This window comes from Ochotona princeps, chromosome 24, assembly GCF_030435755.1.
Source record: "Ochotona princeps isolate mOchPri1 chromosome 24, mOchPri1.hap1, whole genome shotgun sequence".
NCBI classification, from domain to species: domain Eukaryota; kingdom Metazoa; phylum Chordata; class Mammalia; order Lagomorpha; family Ochotonidae; genus Ochotona; species Ochotona princeps.
Genome location: NC_080855.1, coordinates 4,709,595 through 4,727,931, shown reverse-complemented (window position 1 = coordinate 4,727,931; position 18,337 = coordinate 4,709,595). Strand labels below are relative to the sequence as shown.

Sequence of the window (18,337 nt, the reverse complement as noted above, 5' to 3'; positions counted from 1 at the left end):
AGGAGGAGAGACAGAGAGGAAGATCTTCCATCCGATGATTTACTCCCCAAGTGAGCTGCAACGGCTGGTGTGCGCCGATCCAAAGCCGGGAACCAGGAACCTCTTCCAGGTCTCCCACGTGGGTGCAGTGTCCCAATGCATTGGGCCGTCCTCGACTGCTTTCCCAGGCCACAAGCAGGGAGCTGGATGGGAAGTGGAGCTGCCGGGATTAGAACCGGCGCCCATATGGGATCCTGGTGCGTTCAAGGCGAGGACTTCAGCTGCTAGACCACGCCGCCAGGCCCCCAACTGGAATTTTCTGCAGCATAAACTTTGTTAGAGCCCCCTGGAGGCTGGCCGTGGCTCTCAGTTGTTGCCTGCTGGCTGACGGAGTTCCCAGGCAGCTGCTCAGGGTGCAGAGGATGCAAGCCACACAGCCCTCTCCCCAAAGGACCGGGAGGAGAGGGTTTCACCAACCATCAGTCAGAGAGGTACAGTAACAGTGGTGTGCAGGACAGGAAAAGGTCCTCCTAACCTGGGAGCAGCACAGAGTACACACAGCCCACAATGGCCCTGTGTTTAGACAGCTACCTGCAACAGCATGGGAAGCTATTCAAACAGGAACGGACAGGGCGACAATGGCCCTTTACCAAAAAAGGACTGCTATTATAGGATGTGGTGACTACAGCTGCAGTCCAGCAACAGCAAAATCTGAACTGGGGGACAAATCATCGCTGATTCTTGTAAGGCTAGAGTGGTTTGGCAACCAGATCCTGAATGAGGCAGGAAACAAACAGCCCACAGGATGTGTCCCTTGGGGTAGGACAGGAAGAGAAGCCTGAGCCGCGGCTGTGTCTGCCGGCTCTGTGTTCAAACAGGAAACCCCAGGACCCTGCTTAAGCACCAGTCTGTGACCTCTGACCCCACTAACCCAAGGCAGTTCTCAGATCTTGGTATGTACCAATTAAAATCTTACAAGTGTGTACACGTTATGTACGTGTGCGCTTTTCTTGGAGTATAAGGCACTAAACTGCCTAAACTATGTTATTTTACTTACTTTGTTCAGAAGGGGAAGTGAGGGAGGGAAAGAGAGGAGCAAAGAGGGGACAGAGTGGTTCCAGGTTTGAGTTCTGTACCCAAAGCCAAGACTGGGGCTGGAGAGCAGCTCATCCAGGTCTCCCACCCGGAGCCATGGGCACTGCCTCTGGACTTAGGGACTTGGGCATCTTAGTGAGCCAGGTGTCCACTCTGAAATTCACGATTTCATGTTGTGCCTATAGTATTTCACATATATATATATAGATGATCCTTAACTTCCGGGGATATGTTCTGACAAACTCACCAGAAAGTAAAATAAACAACTCAGAAAACTACATGTCAACTGTAAGTCAGAACTACCTGTAAACAGACACTGTACAGATGGGGCCTGCTGTCTGGTTCAAGTTTCGTCCATGTAGGGCCCAGCATGATAGTGTAGTGAGTGGTTAAAGTCCTCACCTTGAATGCACCGAGATCCCATATGGTCGTCGCCAGTTCTAATCCCGGTGGCCCTGCTTCCCATCCACCTCCCTGCTTGTGGCCTGGGAAAGCAGTCGAGGATGGCCTAAAGCCTTGGGACGCTGCACCTGCATGGCAGACCCGGAAGAGCTACTGGCTCCTGACTTCAGATCAGCTCAGCACTGGCCGTTATGGCCATGTGGGGAGTGAACCAGTGAATGGAAGGTCTTTATCTCTCATTCTCTCTGTAGATCGGCCTTTCCAATAAAAAGAAATAAATCTTTAAATGTTTTGTGTTTGGGATGTTCTCTCTTGCTTTTCAAGGTGTCCTCTATTTGTCTTTGGCATTCAAGGAATGATGTGTTTTGGTTTTGTAGATCTCTTTGAAATTTATCCTACCTCAAGTTTGTTCAGATTCTCAGACGCGTGCACATTCGTGCACTTACCGAAATGGGCTGAGTTTTCAGCCATTACTTCTTCAAATATTTTTCTCCCTTCGTTCTATTCCTTTGCAGTTCCCTAACATGAACGAGCATACCTGAAGGTGTCCCCTGGGTCCCTAGGTTCAGCTCTTTTTATTTAATTCTTTTTTTTCCCCGCTCTTCCAACTGGGTAATTTCCACGGACTCAACTTCAAAGGCTCTGATTTCTTCTCCTGCTCAACTCTGCTGCTTTATTCTCTCGTGGGGTTTCTCATTTCAGCAGCTGGGAGTTCCCAGGACAGTACTCCCATCGGTTGCTTGTCACTCTCTTTACTGACACTCTCTGCCTGTCCCTATGCTGTGCCTGGTGGCCTGCGGCTCTTGGGTACATTTAGGATAGCTGAGTTAAGAGTCTGTCCAGGGAGTCCAACGCCTTTGCATCCTCAGGGCCGGTTTCTGACCGTTGCTTTAACTTCGATGAGCAGACCAGGCTTGTTTTTCTTGGAAATTATTGTTGAGAACTAGGTGTTCTGCAATGTGAAAATCAGCTCGGGTCTTGTGAGGTTTGCGACTGTGTGGTGACTTTGCTGAACTATTTTTGTAATGATCATATTTCTTTGTTGGGTGTGGTTGCTGAAGTCTGTTAGCTTAGTGTCAGTGCTAGACTTAATGGACTTTTTTTTTAAAGGTTTGTTTGAGGGCCTGGCGTGGTAGCCTAGCGGCTAAAGTCCTTGCCTTAAACGCGCCAGGATCCCATATAATCCAAGGTTCTAATCCCGGCAGCTCCACTTCCCATCCAGCTCCCTGCTTGTGGCCTGGGAAGGCAATAGAGGACGGCCCAATGCATTGGGACGCTGCACCTGCGTGGGAGACCTGGAGGAAGATTCAGGCTCCTGGCTTTGGATCGGCACAGCACCGGCCATTGTGGTCACTGGGGAGTGAGTCACCTGACGGAAGATCTTCCTTTCTGTCTTTGCTCTTCTCTGACTTTGAAAAAAAAAAAGTTTGTTTGAAAGTCACAGTTCTAGAGAGAGACCTCCAGGTGCTGGTTCATTGTCCAGATGGATGCAACAGCGGGGAGATTCACCTGGTTTGCCGACGTGAGCAGCAGCAGTCCACTGTCCATTGCTTTCCCAGGCCATTAGCAGGGAACTGGTTTGGAAGTGGAGGACTGGGATGCTGGCACTGTAGGTGGCAGCTTCACTCACTATGCCACCATGATGCCAGTCAGTCCCAAAAACTTTCATATGAAAAAAAGAACAAAAATTGTTATAGCTTTCACCACTCGATGGTTATGGCTTCTTAACATGTTAAGACCAAGCTGACCTCACTGTACTTGCATGCTTAGAAATCCCTGTTTGGGGCCCGGCGGCGTGGCCTAGAAGCTAAAGTCCTCGCCTTGAACGCACTGGGATCCCATATGGGCGCTGGTTCTAATCCCGGCAGCTCCACTTCCCATCCAGCTCCCTGCTTGTGGCCTGGGAAAGCAGTCGAGGATGGCCCAAGGCTTTGGGACCCTGCACCGCGTGGGAGACCTGGAAGAGGTTCCAGGTTCCCGGCTTTGGATCGGCGCAGCACCGGCCTTTACATTCACTTGGGGAGTAAATCACCAGACGGAAGATCTTCCTCTCTGTCTCTCCTCCTCTCTGTATATCTGACTTTGTAATAAAATAAATAAACCTTAAAAAAAAAAAAAAAAAAAAAAAAAAAGAAATCCCTGTTTGAAAAAAATAATAATGTGGAAACAATGGTCTTACCCACTTTCATGTAGCCCTTGACCCTTTGTGCCCTAATCAGCTATGTAAAGATTATCAAAATAAAATTATAATGAAGATAAAAAAGTGATTAAAAAAAAAAAAAAGAAAACCCTGTTTGTCCTCTACAAGTTTTCCTGACACTTGGAAACTGGCAGGAATCTACGGATAAAGGAGTATTTGTGGCAGAAGCCAAGAAAGGGCCTTGGAATAACCCCTCTTGGAAAAACACAGCAGGACTCGGCGGCGTGGCCTAGTGGTTAAGGTCCTCGCCTTGATCCCATATGGCCGCTGGTTCTAATCCCTGCGGCTCCACTTCCTCTCTATCTCTCCTCCTCTCAGTGTATCTGACTTTGTAATAAAAATAAAATAAATCTTTAAAAAAAAAAAAAGAAAAAGAAAAACACAGCAGATTCCTGTGGGAATTCAGCGCTGTGGCTCAGATATCATATCCCAGTTGGAGTCCTGGCTCCGCCCCCTTTCCAGCGCTCTGCAAAGGTGCGACCTGGCAAGCCGCAGGGGAAGGATGGCTAAATGGCTGGGGCCTTGTCACCCAGAGACTCAGACTCAATCCTGGCTCCCGGCTGTTGCAGGCATGTGGGGTATGAACCAGTGGAGGGGAGAGGTTGAAGCAATAACTCCTTTTTGTCTAGCCTTTCAGAGAACGCTTGGGCTACGAGGATGTTATCAGAAGCTGAAGCAGGTAACAATGAACTACAGTCATTCCAGAAACTGTTTCTTACTAGAGCTAATACACACAGTCCATGGCAGCAGGAAAACAGCTACTATTCTGGAACACACTTTCTATTTTCTGTTCAGAAGGCAGAGAACACCAGCAGTTGACAAGGACCTGGAACAACTGTTACCTCTCATGAGAACACACTGGTCTGCTACTCCCATGCCTAGCAGCTACAGCGTAGGGAACAGCTAACTGGGTGCTCCAGGTATCAACGGGGGCCGTGAACGCCAGAAGGGAGGTAAGTCCTTCAACTATAGAAGCATGTCATGCCTAGGATGTGCTGGTGGTCAGCAGTGCGTAGCAGCGAAGCTCATGTTGCTCCAGGCTTGCATCCCCTGCCACCAAGGAAGCTGCCCAAAAACTAAGAGGGCCTTTTTGGGAATCTGAAATCAACACGTGTCACATCTGGAGGTCCTGCTCCGAGTCATCCATTGGTGATGGACAAGCTGCCAGTATAAAGGTCCAAGGTTAAGGCAAGTGTCCACGGCACACCAGATGCTGAGTGCAGGCCATGGCAGGAGCTGACCGGAGAGGCACCATGAACCTTCTCTCCGGAGACAAATCTTATGACTGCTGCGGAGTCCTGAAGTGCTGCACCTGCCTGCCTATGAGCTGAGCTCCTGGGGTGGGGTAGGACAATCTGCTACTGCTCCTCTGGGTTGTCTGCAGGATTCAGCCCCTGAAGGCTGCACGCCTGAGGGCCCATGTTCTCGGTGGCTACAGCCTGAGAGGTGTTCATGCTCCAGGCTGCCGCAGAGCCAGCCACTGGAGATGAAGTCCTTCCTCCATCACCGCACCCTCACAGCTGGGAGGGGCTCTGTGCTTGGAGGACTCATATCATCAGACGGGGTCTGACGGGTCCGTTCCCAGGTCTACAATGACCCCACACATACCAGGACAACTGCTTCGTTAGGCAGCATAACATTCACAGGTTCTGGAACTAGGGGGTGCACATTTTAGACGCCGTTATTCTCCCTCTGTAGCACAGGCAGAAAGGAGCCATCAGTCTGGGTTTTAATCCTCGCTACGGCATCTACTGCTCTGCTCCCAGGCACCTCCTTAGTCACACGAGGGCAATGGAGACTCGGTGACTGCTAGCTAACTGCCATTACTTGCCACCTGTACGTCATTTTCAGTAACAGGACTTGAAGGCACCAACAAAAGGCTATAGATGGTATCTGTTTTGGAGTCAGGCAGGGCCTCTAGAACTTAAGACCAGTGGGGTAGAAGAAGGATACATGACATTTTTCTATCACTTACAAGCTTACAAAAGGATCTGGTATGATGGCTCAGTGGCTAAATTCTCACCTTGCAAGTACCAGGATCCTGTATGGGCGTCGATTCATGTCCTGGCTGCTCCACTTCCCATCCAGCTCCCTGCTCATGGTCTGGGAAAGGACGGCCCAAAGCCTTTACCCTGCACCTGTGTGGAAGACCAGAAGAAGCTCCTGGCTTTAGATCGGTTCAGCTCTGGCCATTGCTGCCATTTGGGGAGTGAATCAATCAGTAGATGGAGGATCTTCCTCTCTCTCTCTGTCTCCTTCTCTCCATAAATCTGAGCTGCCTTTCCGATGAAATAAATAAATCTTTTCTTTTAAAGATTTATCTTTATTGCAAAGTCAGATATATAGAGAGGAGAAGAGGCAGAGAGGGAGATCTTCTGTCCGCTGATTCACTCCCCAAATGGCTGCAACGGCTTGAGTTGCGCTGATCTGAAGCCAGGAGCCTCTCCGGGTCTCCCACACGGGTGCAGGGTCCCAAGGCTTTGGGCCGTCCTCGACTGCTTTCCCAGGCCACAAGCAGGGAGCTGGATGGGAAGCAGGGCTGCCGAGATTAGAACCGGCGCTCATATGGGATCCCGGCACGTGCAAGGCGAGGACTTCAGCCGCTAGGCCACGGCGCCAGTCCCAGAAAATAAATTAAAGAGAGAGAGGGGTGGAAGAGGGAGGGCCAGCACTGCGACACTGATTATGACACTGTGATGACGTTAAGCCGTGGCAGTGACACTGGTGTCGCCTGCGGGCCACTTTAAGTCCTGGTTACTCCATTCGTGATCCAGCTCTCTGCTAATGTGGAAGATGGCTTAGGTACTTGGTTCATACACATGGGAGACCTGGATAATTTTCCAGGGTCCTGGTTTCAGCCTGGCCAGTAAGGGCCACCGTGATCATCTGAGAAGCAAACCAGTGGATGGAAACTCTTTCTTGCTCCCTCCCCTAGTCTCTGTCACTCTGCTTTCAAAATGAAGTTAAAAAGAAAATCCTCAAAACTTAAGGAAAAACGTCTTTCCAACTTAGGGTAAATGTAACCACAATGTAGACACACACACATACAGAGAGAGCAGAATCCTGAGCTTGCGGAATGACAAAGCAGTGAGCCTGAAAACTCTAGACTTTAAGGAGCGGATGCTATGACTCGACAAGCTAGTGTTCCACCTTCTGCACCAGCATCCCATGTGGACAGCTGGCCTGGCTGCTCCACTTCCTGTCAAGCTCCCTGCTTGTGGCCTGGGAAAGCAGTGGAGGACGGCCCAACTTGCTGGGCATCCCAGTGGGACACCTGGAAGAGTTCCTGGCTTTGGGCTGACTTAGCTCCAGTTCTGGTGGCCTCCTAGGGAGCAAACGAGCAGATGGAAGATTTCTCTATCTCTCCCTCTCTTTGTAAAATCTTACTAAGACACAGACACATGGGATATCTGTGTACTCTCATCTAAACCAACTGTGCTACTTGCTGCTTTACCTCGGCACAGGAAGCAGGGGACCAACATTTTTCCAATTTCTACCTGCCAGCCATATAAAGTTACTGAAGTAGCTTTGTGGCCAGGCGCCAGGCGGGCAGTTGGAGCTTGCCCCCTCCATGGCACACTCCGAGGCCCAGCACTTACATAGATGTCCTGTACTTGATGTCATCCTTCTCGGCCAGCTCTTCACAGGTGAGGCCGTTGTGTTCTTTCCAGAGCCCTTGGCAGTTTCTACAAGTTTCCTGGGATAAAGCACAGACAGAGAGAGTTCCTGGTCAGTGGGGAGCATGAGCCGAGCTGCTGGCCTTCTGGAGGACCCCACCCTGTTCGCAGGTGTCCCTAGAGAGGAGGGAAGTGTTAGGAGAAAACACAGGCTTGGTTTTCTTTCTTAGATTAAAAGGACGAGTTGCTGCCATCCTGATAGAATATGCTTCTAAAACACTATTAGCTACTTGCAAAAACAAAAACCAAAAATCAAAACAGTACATAGAGGCTGACACAAGGGCTTTAAATAATAAAGCACTGTGAACCACACACACACAAAATAGTAACAAATAAATAGCACTGTGGAAAAAAATAAATGCAGCCCTGTGAACCACCTGGGGATGGAGTCTGTCTGGATCTTACCAACCTCCTGCAGGCCCTCTACCCTTTGAGTGCTCGGACCCAGACACTGCCCCCAAATGCAACAACAGTCCGGTTTAGGATCCCCCAGGGTCCCTGAGTCACCAATCATTCATAAGCACACAGACCCTACATCAAAGGATGACTTCAATTCAACATGCAATTGCTTAAAAGTTACGTTCTATTAGCAGCCTTCATAGTTTACAAGATTTTTTCCTATGAACCAGAAACTATCCCAAACCAATAACAAGAACTGAAACAAACACCAATTGAACGATCAAATGTCCCGGAAGTCACAACCTTCATGACTACAATGTGGAAAAGGGAGTTGTGAGCTTTAACTGGGACCTGACCTAGTCTGGGGAGGGCTTGAGGAAGTGTAGCCCAGAATCCGAAAGATGAGTCAGAGATAACCAGCTGGGCCGGGGAGTGGAAAAGCAGCAGGGGAAGGCTCTGGCAGACAAAGCTGGGCAAGCCTGGTTCCTGCAGCCTGATTGCAGACGGAGAAAACAGGCCGGCCAGGCCTGCAGGGGCTGGTCCGCACCGCCCGCAGTGTGAAACTACCAGGTCGATCTTTATCCTCAGAGCGCTAGGAAGTCAACAAAGGGCGCCTGGCACAGCAATAACACGATCGGGTCTGGGGTTCTGACAGATCCCTCTGGGTGGGAAACAGTGCAAGACAAGCAAAGACAGTGGAGGCACTGGGAAACCAACCGGCGGAGGGATGAGAAGGCCCAGCTGGAGGCAGATGAAGATGTGGGGAAGGTGGCTGATCAGAAACTGAGGGAAGCAAGGTTGGCCTGCTGGTGACAGATGGCCTGGTCTGCAAGTGAACAGACAGGGTCTCTGGTTTAGGCCACTGCAGACCACAGTGACAACAGTGGGGTTTTGGGCACAGAGGGCCAGATGTGAAAATCCCCACTGTAATCTGGGTGGTGATGACACAGGGGCCAATGGGCACCCTGAGGAGTTGAAGACAGCTGTCAAGCACTGAGACAGTCAGGTAAGAGACTGTAAGAGGTGTACCGATTGCATCTTCACCCAGTCCTCAGAACACCTGCACTGCTGACCCCACTGGGAGTGAGCAGCACAAGGGTGCACGTGCGACTGCTCTGGCACAGAAAGGCACGGGTGGGGCAGGCAGTCTAGATGAAAGGTGCCAAAAAGGATCCCCAAGGACCTGGTGATGTGACAGGTTGGCAGGGGTGAGACTTCACTGCAGGCCCCCTGAACTACCTAATAAAACCAGCAACACCTCCCGAGAGCTGAGAACCTGGACGACCCTAAGGGGGATGTTACCCAAAGGCTCTAGGGAGCGAGGCCGAGGGTGCTGATGAGTTGACGGAGAGCAATGCTTAAGACCACTGGTTCAGCTCTGGCACCATGGCTTGCTAGTAAATTCTTACTTTGCAAGCATCAGGATCCCATATGGGCGCCAGTTCATGTCCTGGCTGCCCCACTCCAGCTCCCTGCTTGTGGCTTGGGAAAGCAGTGGAAGACAGCCCAAATATTTGGAGCCCTGCACCCACGAGGGAGACTCGGAAGAGGCTCCTGGCTTTGGATTGGCTCAGCTCCAGCTGTTGGGTCCATTTGCGGAGTGAACCAGTGGATGGAAGATCTTTCTGTCTCTTCTCTCTGTAAATCTAATGTGCCTTTCTAATAAAATGAGTTTTAAAACAAACACACACTGCCCCCGTGCCATTCTTGGACTTATGAACAGCACCCCACTCAGGTAATCAAGATCCGTACAGTTATTATTACTGTTACCTGAGGTGTGTTTCTCTGAAAGTCAGTTACATAAAGAAAGGGAGAGAAGAGAGAGCCTCCACTGATTATTCACACTCTCCACATGGCTGTCAACAGCCATGGGCCTCACCGAAGCCAGCCAGGAGCTTCATTCAGGACTCCCACAAGGTCGGCGGGCACCCAAACACTTGGGCCATCCTCCTTTGCTTTCCCCAGGCCATCGGAAGGGAACTGGATTGGAAGTGGAGCACCCAGCACGTGCACTGGCACCCACATAGCATGCTAGCATGGCAGCTGGTGGCTTTATGCACAGGACGACTCCAGCCCTAAGGAGTGTTTAATTATTATCCCCCAAAATGCTCAGCAGCACAAAGCTCATTAAAAAAAAAAAGCCTTGGCGCCCGACTATTCCAGGAATCTGGTGGATAAACAACAGCTGGAGAATAGATGGCTGGTATTTGGAACCTAACTTCACAACAGCGCTCAGCCAGCCACCCGCCAGGAGGCAGGAACAGCCGTCCCCACACAATGCACAGTGTTAGGTCATGTTTTAGCACTGGGGGTGGGGGCCGCCTGGCCAAGCAGAGCCCTCGACCCTAAGGGCCTCCAGGAAGTCCAGCCACTGCGATGTCACAGGGCTAACGCCCAGGCCACCTGAACGGCACCGTGAGAGCAACAGGAACATTAGATAACAGACAATGAAACCACAATTAAAAGGTAAGGCAAGCAAACAGCGGGGTGGGGAGGGCAGCGTCCAGGCTCTGTGTCCAGGCCCTGCAGGCTGCCAAGTTTGCAATGTGTCTGTTTCAGTGAAGTGCCATCACCCTCTCTGGCAGGGCATTAGTACTTCCAGGACACGAAGGACAGGACATCCTGCCTATCCAACCCAAGGGGGCCACAGCTCCCCATCACCTTGTGTGTCTTCCACAGGCAGGAGCAGTGAGGGCAGTGAGGAGAGCACACACTGGTCCTCCTGGCCAGCTCAGTATACCAGGCAGCCTGCTGGTCAGGTTTTGGCCTGTCCACTAGCCATCCAAGTGACAGAAAGAGCTTGCCCCTCAATCTCTGCCATCCCAGGCAATGATGCTGCTGGCGCCCACACTTGAGACATCACTCATCTGGCCTTGGTTCAGAAGCAACTCCCTCGGGGCCAGTGCGGGGGCTCAACAGAACAATCCTCTACCTGAGCAGCAGCATCCCGTATAGGCGCTGGTCCTAGTCCTGGCTACGCTGTTTCGGCTCCAGTTCACTGCTTGTGGCTCAAGTCCTCAGTCCCCTGTAGCCATGTGAGAGACCCAGAAGAAGCTCCTGGTTCAGCTCCAACCTTTGCAGTTAACTGGGGCATGAACCAGCAGATGGAAGATCTTTCTCCCTCTCTCTCACTCTCTCTTTAACTCTGCCTTCCTAATAAAAATACTCCCTAAAAATAAGTAAATAAATAAATAAATACTCCCTCACTGCCTCTGGTGAAACCTCCAACTGCGCAGGGGAGGGAGGAGGACTGCTGACCAGTCACCAGGATGTGGTTGACCCAAATTTAACTGGAAGGCCCAGTTCCATGCTTTGTCCTCTCTGAGGACGGTGAGAACATCAACCCCCCCTTAGTTGCCAAGCTAAGCTAAGCCAAGCTAAGAGATGAAGTCCAGGCACCTGCAAATTGCAGGAACCACAGGGTTGTTGGCCTACCAGCCACCTATGGGTTCTGGTTGTCAGTCACTGATCCAGGCCACTTCCAGGTGAAGATGACAGGTGGACAGCAGGCAGGGAGACATTGATTTAAGATGCTGAAAACAGATAACGCGACAGATGTCACATGCCTGGAGCAGTCTGGGGTGCTTGCTCAACTCACGGAGGGAATCTAACCATGACCAGCTCTCCTAAGTCTCCTTGCTCAGCTGGCCCTCAAGGCGTTCGTGTTCTAAGGGGTCACAGGTCCAAGCAAAGCAAAAGCAGGGGCGCTGAGGGCAGTGGGTCACATGGGGAGTGGGCCCAAGGGCCGGTCCTTCAAAGGCTGGAAGGAGACAAACACCCACACAAATCATGAGGCATTTCTCCCGCCTGATCCCTGTCTGCTTCTGAAGTGCCTTTCCCTGCTGTGCTGGTCACCAAACTCGGCAGCTAACATGGACGCCTTCACACTGAAGGCTTCACCAGTGACATGTACTCAACAGATTAGCATTTTGTTGATTACAAAAGGCCTTCACGCTAAACACAATTGTTTTAAGGTTTGGTTTCCATCACCCCGTTCTTTAAAATGCTCTGTTTGCTTTGCGCTTGTGTCAGCAGCAGCAGCACACGCTGTAAGTTATACAAACTCACAGCTCTACACCCAAGCTCTACGATCAATGAGCAGGCCAAAGGTTCCGAGTCTGTTTTCAACACCGCAAAGTTGCAGAAAGGTCACAGACAGTGAAGGGCCAGTCCTGCCTGTCAGAAAAACCTTGTTGGCTCGGACAGGCTGAGAGCAGGAGCAGGCCAACAGGTAACCAAGTGAGGGGTGGAGGTGGGGCTACACAGGACAGGCTGAGCCCTGGAGGGCTTTGCTTCTGCCCCACCTTCCTGCTGAAGTGCACTCTGGGAGGCAGCGAGTGAGGCCTCTTTCCTTCTGCCTTGCAAATACAACTTGAGGGAGACAAGTAAAAGAGTCTATGAAGAGGTGAGTGTGAGAGGAGTCGAGCAGGAGGAGTTGTGGTGTCTGCCTGGGGACACCAGTGAGGCTGGCGGAAGCACCAACGCAGCCAGGATGCTGAGCAGTTCTGAGAGGGGAACAGGCAGACTTGGTTTAATTCCGAATGAGTTCACTTATCCCGTCTGCCCTCCCCACATCTGCTACTTCCATACTTGTACCTGTTCCTTCTACAATCTCTTGTGAGAGATGCTGGGTTTGCAGCAATAAGCCCTTCGGACTCCAACTCACATTCTAGTGAAGAACACAGATGTTGTGCAAACAGAACCTGAAGTTACCACCATGGCGGGGCATCTCCAAGGCAGAACTCTGTTCTGTGAGTGTGCAGCAACAGACTTCACGGAGGCTGGAGAGGAGGTATGGCCAGGTGAACAGGAGCCAGCAGTGCAGCAAGCAGGTAGAAGACCTGGGGGCGGGGGAGCGGTGCAGAAGCCAAGGAGTGTCTGAAGCCCTGGGTGGGAGAGCAGAGCTGAGGGACCATGCCAAGCAGGAAGCTGGGCCCCAGGGAGACCTCAGCAGGTGTTTGAAGGGTGCAGAGTGGGACAGTCTGACCTGCCATTTCCAAAGACCACTGTGGCTGCTGGTGGCTGGAAAGAAGGGGGTTTACTGGCCCGCAGACAAGGCACAGGTAAATGGGGTTCCAGAGACCAAGTCCTCGAATTGGGATCGGATTTCTCGGTTAGACCTCCTCGAAGTCCTCCAGAAATAAGGCCACCACCAGCTTCCTACTTTCCAACTGAACCAGCCATGCCAACAGAGCCTGGCAGGGGTGAGCCCGGCTGGTATGTGGCAGGAAAAATGGCAACACAGCTGCCTCTTTCTGTCCAGAAAAAAAAAAAGACCATGTTTTATGAAGGAAGCTTCTCATTACTTTGATTTTAAAGTTGGCCATTTATTGTTTTGGCTTTTACGGTGAGTCTCCCACTGCTGCACTGTGTGTGGCAGCGCCCTCATAGAGGGTCCCTTCTTCTTCCTGCCGCCCCGCCCAGGGTTGCTGTATGCTTTTCTGAGATAGAAATGACAGTTGCCAGGCCTGGACGACCCAAGCTGTATGGCATACACATTTCACAACACTGAGAAAGTGCTGGACCATCACCCTAGTGCGTTCTTAGGTGAATGAGGGTCCAACAGTCCAGCTCCCTCGGTCAAGGCTGCTCTGCGCACCGCCTTCCCGTGCATGCAACCGTTCCCACTGCTGGGACTCACTCACAAGAACAGGTCATTGTTTACTGAGAAGCCAAGGGCATGAGGCTATGGGACAAGCAGGAGGTTACAATGGCATATTGTGTAGGCGACCACAGAGGGACAATGGCGTGGCGGCGTGGAAGCAAGTGCCAGGGTCTGAGGCGAGAGGCGTGCCGGCCCCTGCAGCTGTGAGCACCCGGCTTCCCTGCGCCACCTGCAGAGCCGGGAAAGGCCGGGGAAGAGGCAGGATGGAGCATAATGACAGGAATCGGACACGTGCGAGGAAGGAGCTGCTCCTGCCACCTCTAGCCAGTGGCCTGTCTGGCGCAGCAGCAGAAGGAAGTATATTTTTAGATTTCTATTCTCCGCAGAAACAGCCTGGCTCCCTGTGAGCTTTCCCTGCCAGCCCCAAGTCACAACAACTCAGTCACTCCCTCGGCAGCCCAGGACCCTTCCTCATAAACACTCCTCAGCAGTGGCCAGGGCTGTGACTAGTTAGATTTTCAAGGACACAGCTGGAGACTACCAGGCCCCAGGCCGCTCTGGGTCACAGCAGGTTCCCAGTGATAACGGAGGAGGGAACAATTTCTGCACTGGATGGAATCAGAACAGCTGGCCTCATCCTTGCCCCCTTGGACCATCCCCGAGCCCTATCCCGCCTCCCCTGCCCTCATCTCAGCAAAGTAATCGCAGTATATGAGGGAGCCCTGGTCCTCCTTGAGCCAACGTTGAGGCTCGGCGGGCCGACAAACAAGTAACCCTAAAGACGACGCTGAGTCCTGAGAGGGAGTGGAGCCACATGACAAGTTTGTCAGGGAAGCTCTGGCACGGAGGTGGCAATTCAGCTTGATCCTGAAGGCAGTGTAGTAGCACCCAGGCGAGAGAAAGCTCCAGCTCATGGGGCGTTTATACCAGCCGGCACCTGCAGCTAGCATCACTGGCCCCTTGCCAGTGTCCATACCCACCCCTTCCTTCAACGTCCACATAGCATTCTACCTAGAATGTTCCTTCTCTGACAGGGCCTACTCGTTAGTTTTCATTTCCAGTAGGTGGGGGGAGTCTGGGCGGAAGCTGGTGCTCTCACAGGCTGACCCACACCACGGGCTGAGTGGGACAACGGCTGCAAAGACGCCGCAGGTCCTCTGCACGGTCACAAAGGCATTGCACAGGGCCTGGTGGCATGGCCTAGCAGCTAAAGTCCTCGCCTTGAACTCGCCGGAATCCCATTTGGGCGCCGGTTCATATCCCGGCAGCTCCACTTCCCATGCAGCTCCCTGCTTGTGGCCTGGGAAAGCAGTTGAGGACAGCCCAATGCATTGGGACACTGCACCCGCGTGGGAGACCCAGAAGAGGTTCCAGGTTCCCGGCTTCGGATTGGCACAGCACCGGCCTGTTGCGGCTCACTTGGGGAGTAAATCATCGGATGGAAGATCTTCCTCTCTGTCTCTCCTCTCTGTACATCTGACTTTGTAATAAAAATGAATAAATCTTTAAAAAGAAAAAAAAAGGCATTGCATATGGGGTGAAAGGCACAAGGAGCCCTCAGTAGGCCTACCTCTTCTCCCAAAAGAACACTACCTTCCTCGCTACTGAGTTTTCATCTTTATGACAATGCAAGGCAGGGCTTCATGGGCTGAAGTTATGTAAGACACTGGGTGAGGTTAATCCACTACCGTCTAAGCCTTGAGCATGTGGGCTCTGTCTCCCCCAAGGGCACTAGTGCCACGTGGTAACAACTGCTCACAGCCCGGAAAGTGCTGCACACATTTCAGTAACTCACTGATGGCGTGCAGGATTCCCTCCCGCAGGGTTCTTTCATCTGGCGGGTCAGGACTGAAGAGGTGGGGTCCATCTGGTGCCGCTGCTGGAACGGCCTGGCCTCCTTCGGGGGGCCCTCAGGGGCTGTGGAAGGTCAGCTACTGACTGCAGCCAGCTGCGGCATTCTCCACCAGCCCCTCCACACCCCCGGACAAAGCTGGCCCACCTGGCTCAGTGGGCTTCCACCTGACCAGGGGAACAGCACACAGCTCCTGATGACGCCGCAGCTCTCGAAGCAAACTGCTCCACTCAGGAGACCTTTCTCGTTTCCTCCAAGCACAGCAGCGGAAGAAGCTTTTCATTTCTAAACCAGGAAACAGCTCTGGGACCCCTGAGGAAGCCCCACACGCTCCCGCATCTTGAAGGCTTCACATTGTTCTTCAGTATTTTCTGATTTTCTTGTGTACGTATACACTAAAAACACCGTGACGTGCACTGGATGGACCCCGTCGCTTCTGTGCACAGAGCAGATTCTGAGAGCAGCAGGAAGGCCAGCCCTTCTGGCCCGGAAATCCCTCAGGATTAGGTGACCAGCTTGGTTCCTGTGCCAGTGTTGCCCCCTAGGGGTGGAATGCTGTAAGCCGAGGCCTGCCTGAGAATCGGCTGGCTCGGCATCCCAGCCTCCCCAAGAGCCTCCCTGCGACGTCGCTGCCTGCGCTTCCGAGCAAAAGTAACAGTAAAGCCTTTCTGGAATAAATGCAAGGTCAATTTTACCTTCAACAGAATAACTGCAAACAGAAATGTCAATTCCTTTAAAGCAGTTATAATACTGACAGTTTTTCTCCAATGCCTACTTAATAGGGACTTTAATCAGGATGTGGACACATATGGAGTTAAAAAAAAAATTCAAAGGTAAACACTGAATTCTTCGCAAGGCTCTGAGTCCTGTACTAGGAATTAAAAAAAAAATTTATTTATTTTTATTGCAAAGTCAGATATACAGAGAGGAGGAGAGACAGGAAGATCTTCCGTCTGCTGATTCACTCCCCAAGTGAGCGCAACAGCCGGAGCTGAGCCAATCTGAAGCCAGGAGCCATGAGCCTCTTTTGGGTCTGCTGCATGGGTGCAGGCCTTGGGTCGTCCTCGACTACTTTCCCAGGCCACAAGCACGGAGCTGGATGGGGAGTGAGGCTGCCAGGATTAGAACCAGCGCCCATATGGGATCCTGGCGCGTTCAAGGCGAGGACTTTAGCCGCTACGATACTGCACTGGGTCCTGTTGTAGGCATTTTAAAGTGATCCAAACAAACCCCTACCTTCTTGGAAGTCACTCTGGAGGACAGGAGATACGACACTTTCAGTAAAATACAGACATGACTCCAAGTGCTTAGAGAAAAACTCAGAATGGAAGAATGTTATGAAGTGGGTAGTCAGAGAACTTCAAGGAGCACCTGTGATGCCTGGGAGGAAGCGCTCCAGACCAGGGGGAGGCTCCGGCTGAAGAATGCCTGTCTGGTAGCGGCTGTTAAACACACTTACAAGTAAACACACGCTAAAGCCATGCCCGACAAGGTTCTACAAACACCCCCCCTCCGCTGTACCCCTTTCAAGGACAGCTCTCAGGCCAGGGGCTGTCTCTGCAGGCCAGCTTGTGTGCCTGGGCCTCAGGAGCGTGTCCTCACAGCACAGAGAGGCCAGGAGAGCACAGGCTGTGACTAAGCATCTACAAAAGGCGTTTGCTCACTGCAGCCGTGGGGGGCCCCCAGAACACTGCAAGTCTGTGGAAGCAGCACTACTGTGACCACGGATTCAATGCTTTGTGAGATGGATAACTGGAGGTTGGAAACTAATGACCCAGAGTGCATTCTGTGCGTCAGGTATTTGCCTTGCATAGATCTTATTTTAGTCAGGCAAGCATGTATGCATTAATTTATGGTGATTTCTACTTACAGATGAAGTTAGGAACTTGGGATTCATTTACTGATTCAAAAACCAGGCCGTGGAAGGCTGCTGCTGTGGCATCTGTGATGATGTTTACACACTGGGAAGGATGCATGCCCATGTGGCGAGGACAGGAATGGGGGAAAGCAGATGAGCAAGTGTTTGCAATCTCCTTTCCCCTTCCTGTGTCTGGGGAGAGTGGGGAGAGAGTGTATGTTTGCAGTCGCCTGGTCAGTTCTGTCCCCAGCTCCATCTCATACACAAACCAATGGATGCTGTGGCCCAGCCCATGCCTGCCTACCACACACTCAGCCCTACGCACACAGCAGAAACTGCAGCCTAACCAAAGCAACCCTTCCTAGCGCCCCCAACAGGTGAGCCCTCAGCCCTGGCTCCTGCGCCTGCAGCTGCCTGGTCCAGTCCACCCGGCATCCCATTCGGGATCATATCATACATAGCAATGGGGGTTGGAGTCTAGCTCAGCCTGACCACGCCCAGTACTGAGCCCACACTCAGGCTAGCAGGTGCCACTGCCTGTCCAGCCAGGCCCACCCCCAGCCTTGTTTCCCATGCCCACCAGCCCACAGGAGGGTTGCCCACAATTTCCCTACTAGGCTCACTCCCAGCCCCAGATCTTGCACTTTCCAGGTGTAAACTATCATAATACTGGTCTATCATAGCAGAGTGTTGGCTGGGGCCACTTTGTTTTTTTAGGTTTTTATTTCTTTCTTTATTTATATTGGAAAGTCAGATATAGAGAGAGGAGCAGAGACAGAGGAAGATCCTCTGTCTGATGACTCACTCTTCAAACAGCCATAACGGCTGGAGCCTCCTCTGGGTCTCCCATGCAGGTGCAAGGTCCCAAGGCTTTGGGCCATCCTCGACCGCTTTCCCAGGCCACAGGCAGGAAACTGGATGGGAAGGGAAGTGGGGCAGCAGGGATTAGAATTGGCACCCAGATGGGATCACGGTGTGTTCAAGGCGAGGACTTTAGCCACTGGACTACCATGTGGGGCACGCTATTATATTCTAATCCAGTTCCTTTACTGGGTCTGGGAAGGGAGCGGATGATGGTCCAAGTGGTTGGGCCTCAGCCACCTTTGTAGGAGACAAGGATGCAGGTCTTGGCTCCTGGCTTTGGCCTGGCCAACACCTGGCTTTTGGGGCTATTTAAGGAGTAAGTCAAAGGTAGGGTGATCTTGTCTGTCTTTCCTTGTCGCTCTCCTCAATCAACAAACAAGTTAAAAAGTAAACCACAAAGTGTTTT

General features: G+C 51.9%; 1 protein-coding gene across 1 annotated transcript in view; it reads right to left on the bottom strand.

Moving 5' to 3' along the window:
• The window catches only part of RNF216 (ring finger protein 216), a 105,389-nt gene that overhangs the window by 11,912 nt on the left and 75,140 nt on the right, over nucleotides 1-18,337 (bottom strand). The window contains exon 13 of the mRNA XM_004598114.3: nucleotides 7,276-7,373. Coding sequence (XP_004598171.2) covers nucleotides 7,276-7,373 — 98 coding nt within the window. The remainder of the gene's footprint in view (nucleotides 1-7,275; nucleotides 7,374-18,337) is intronic.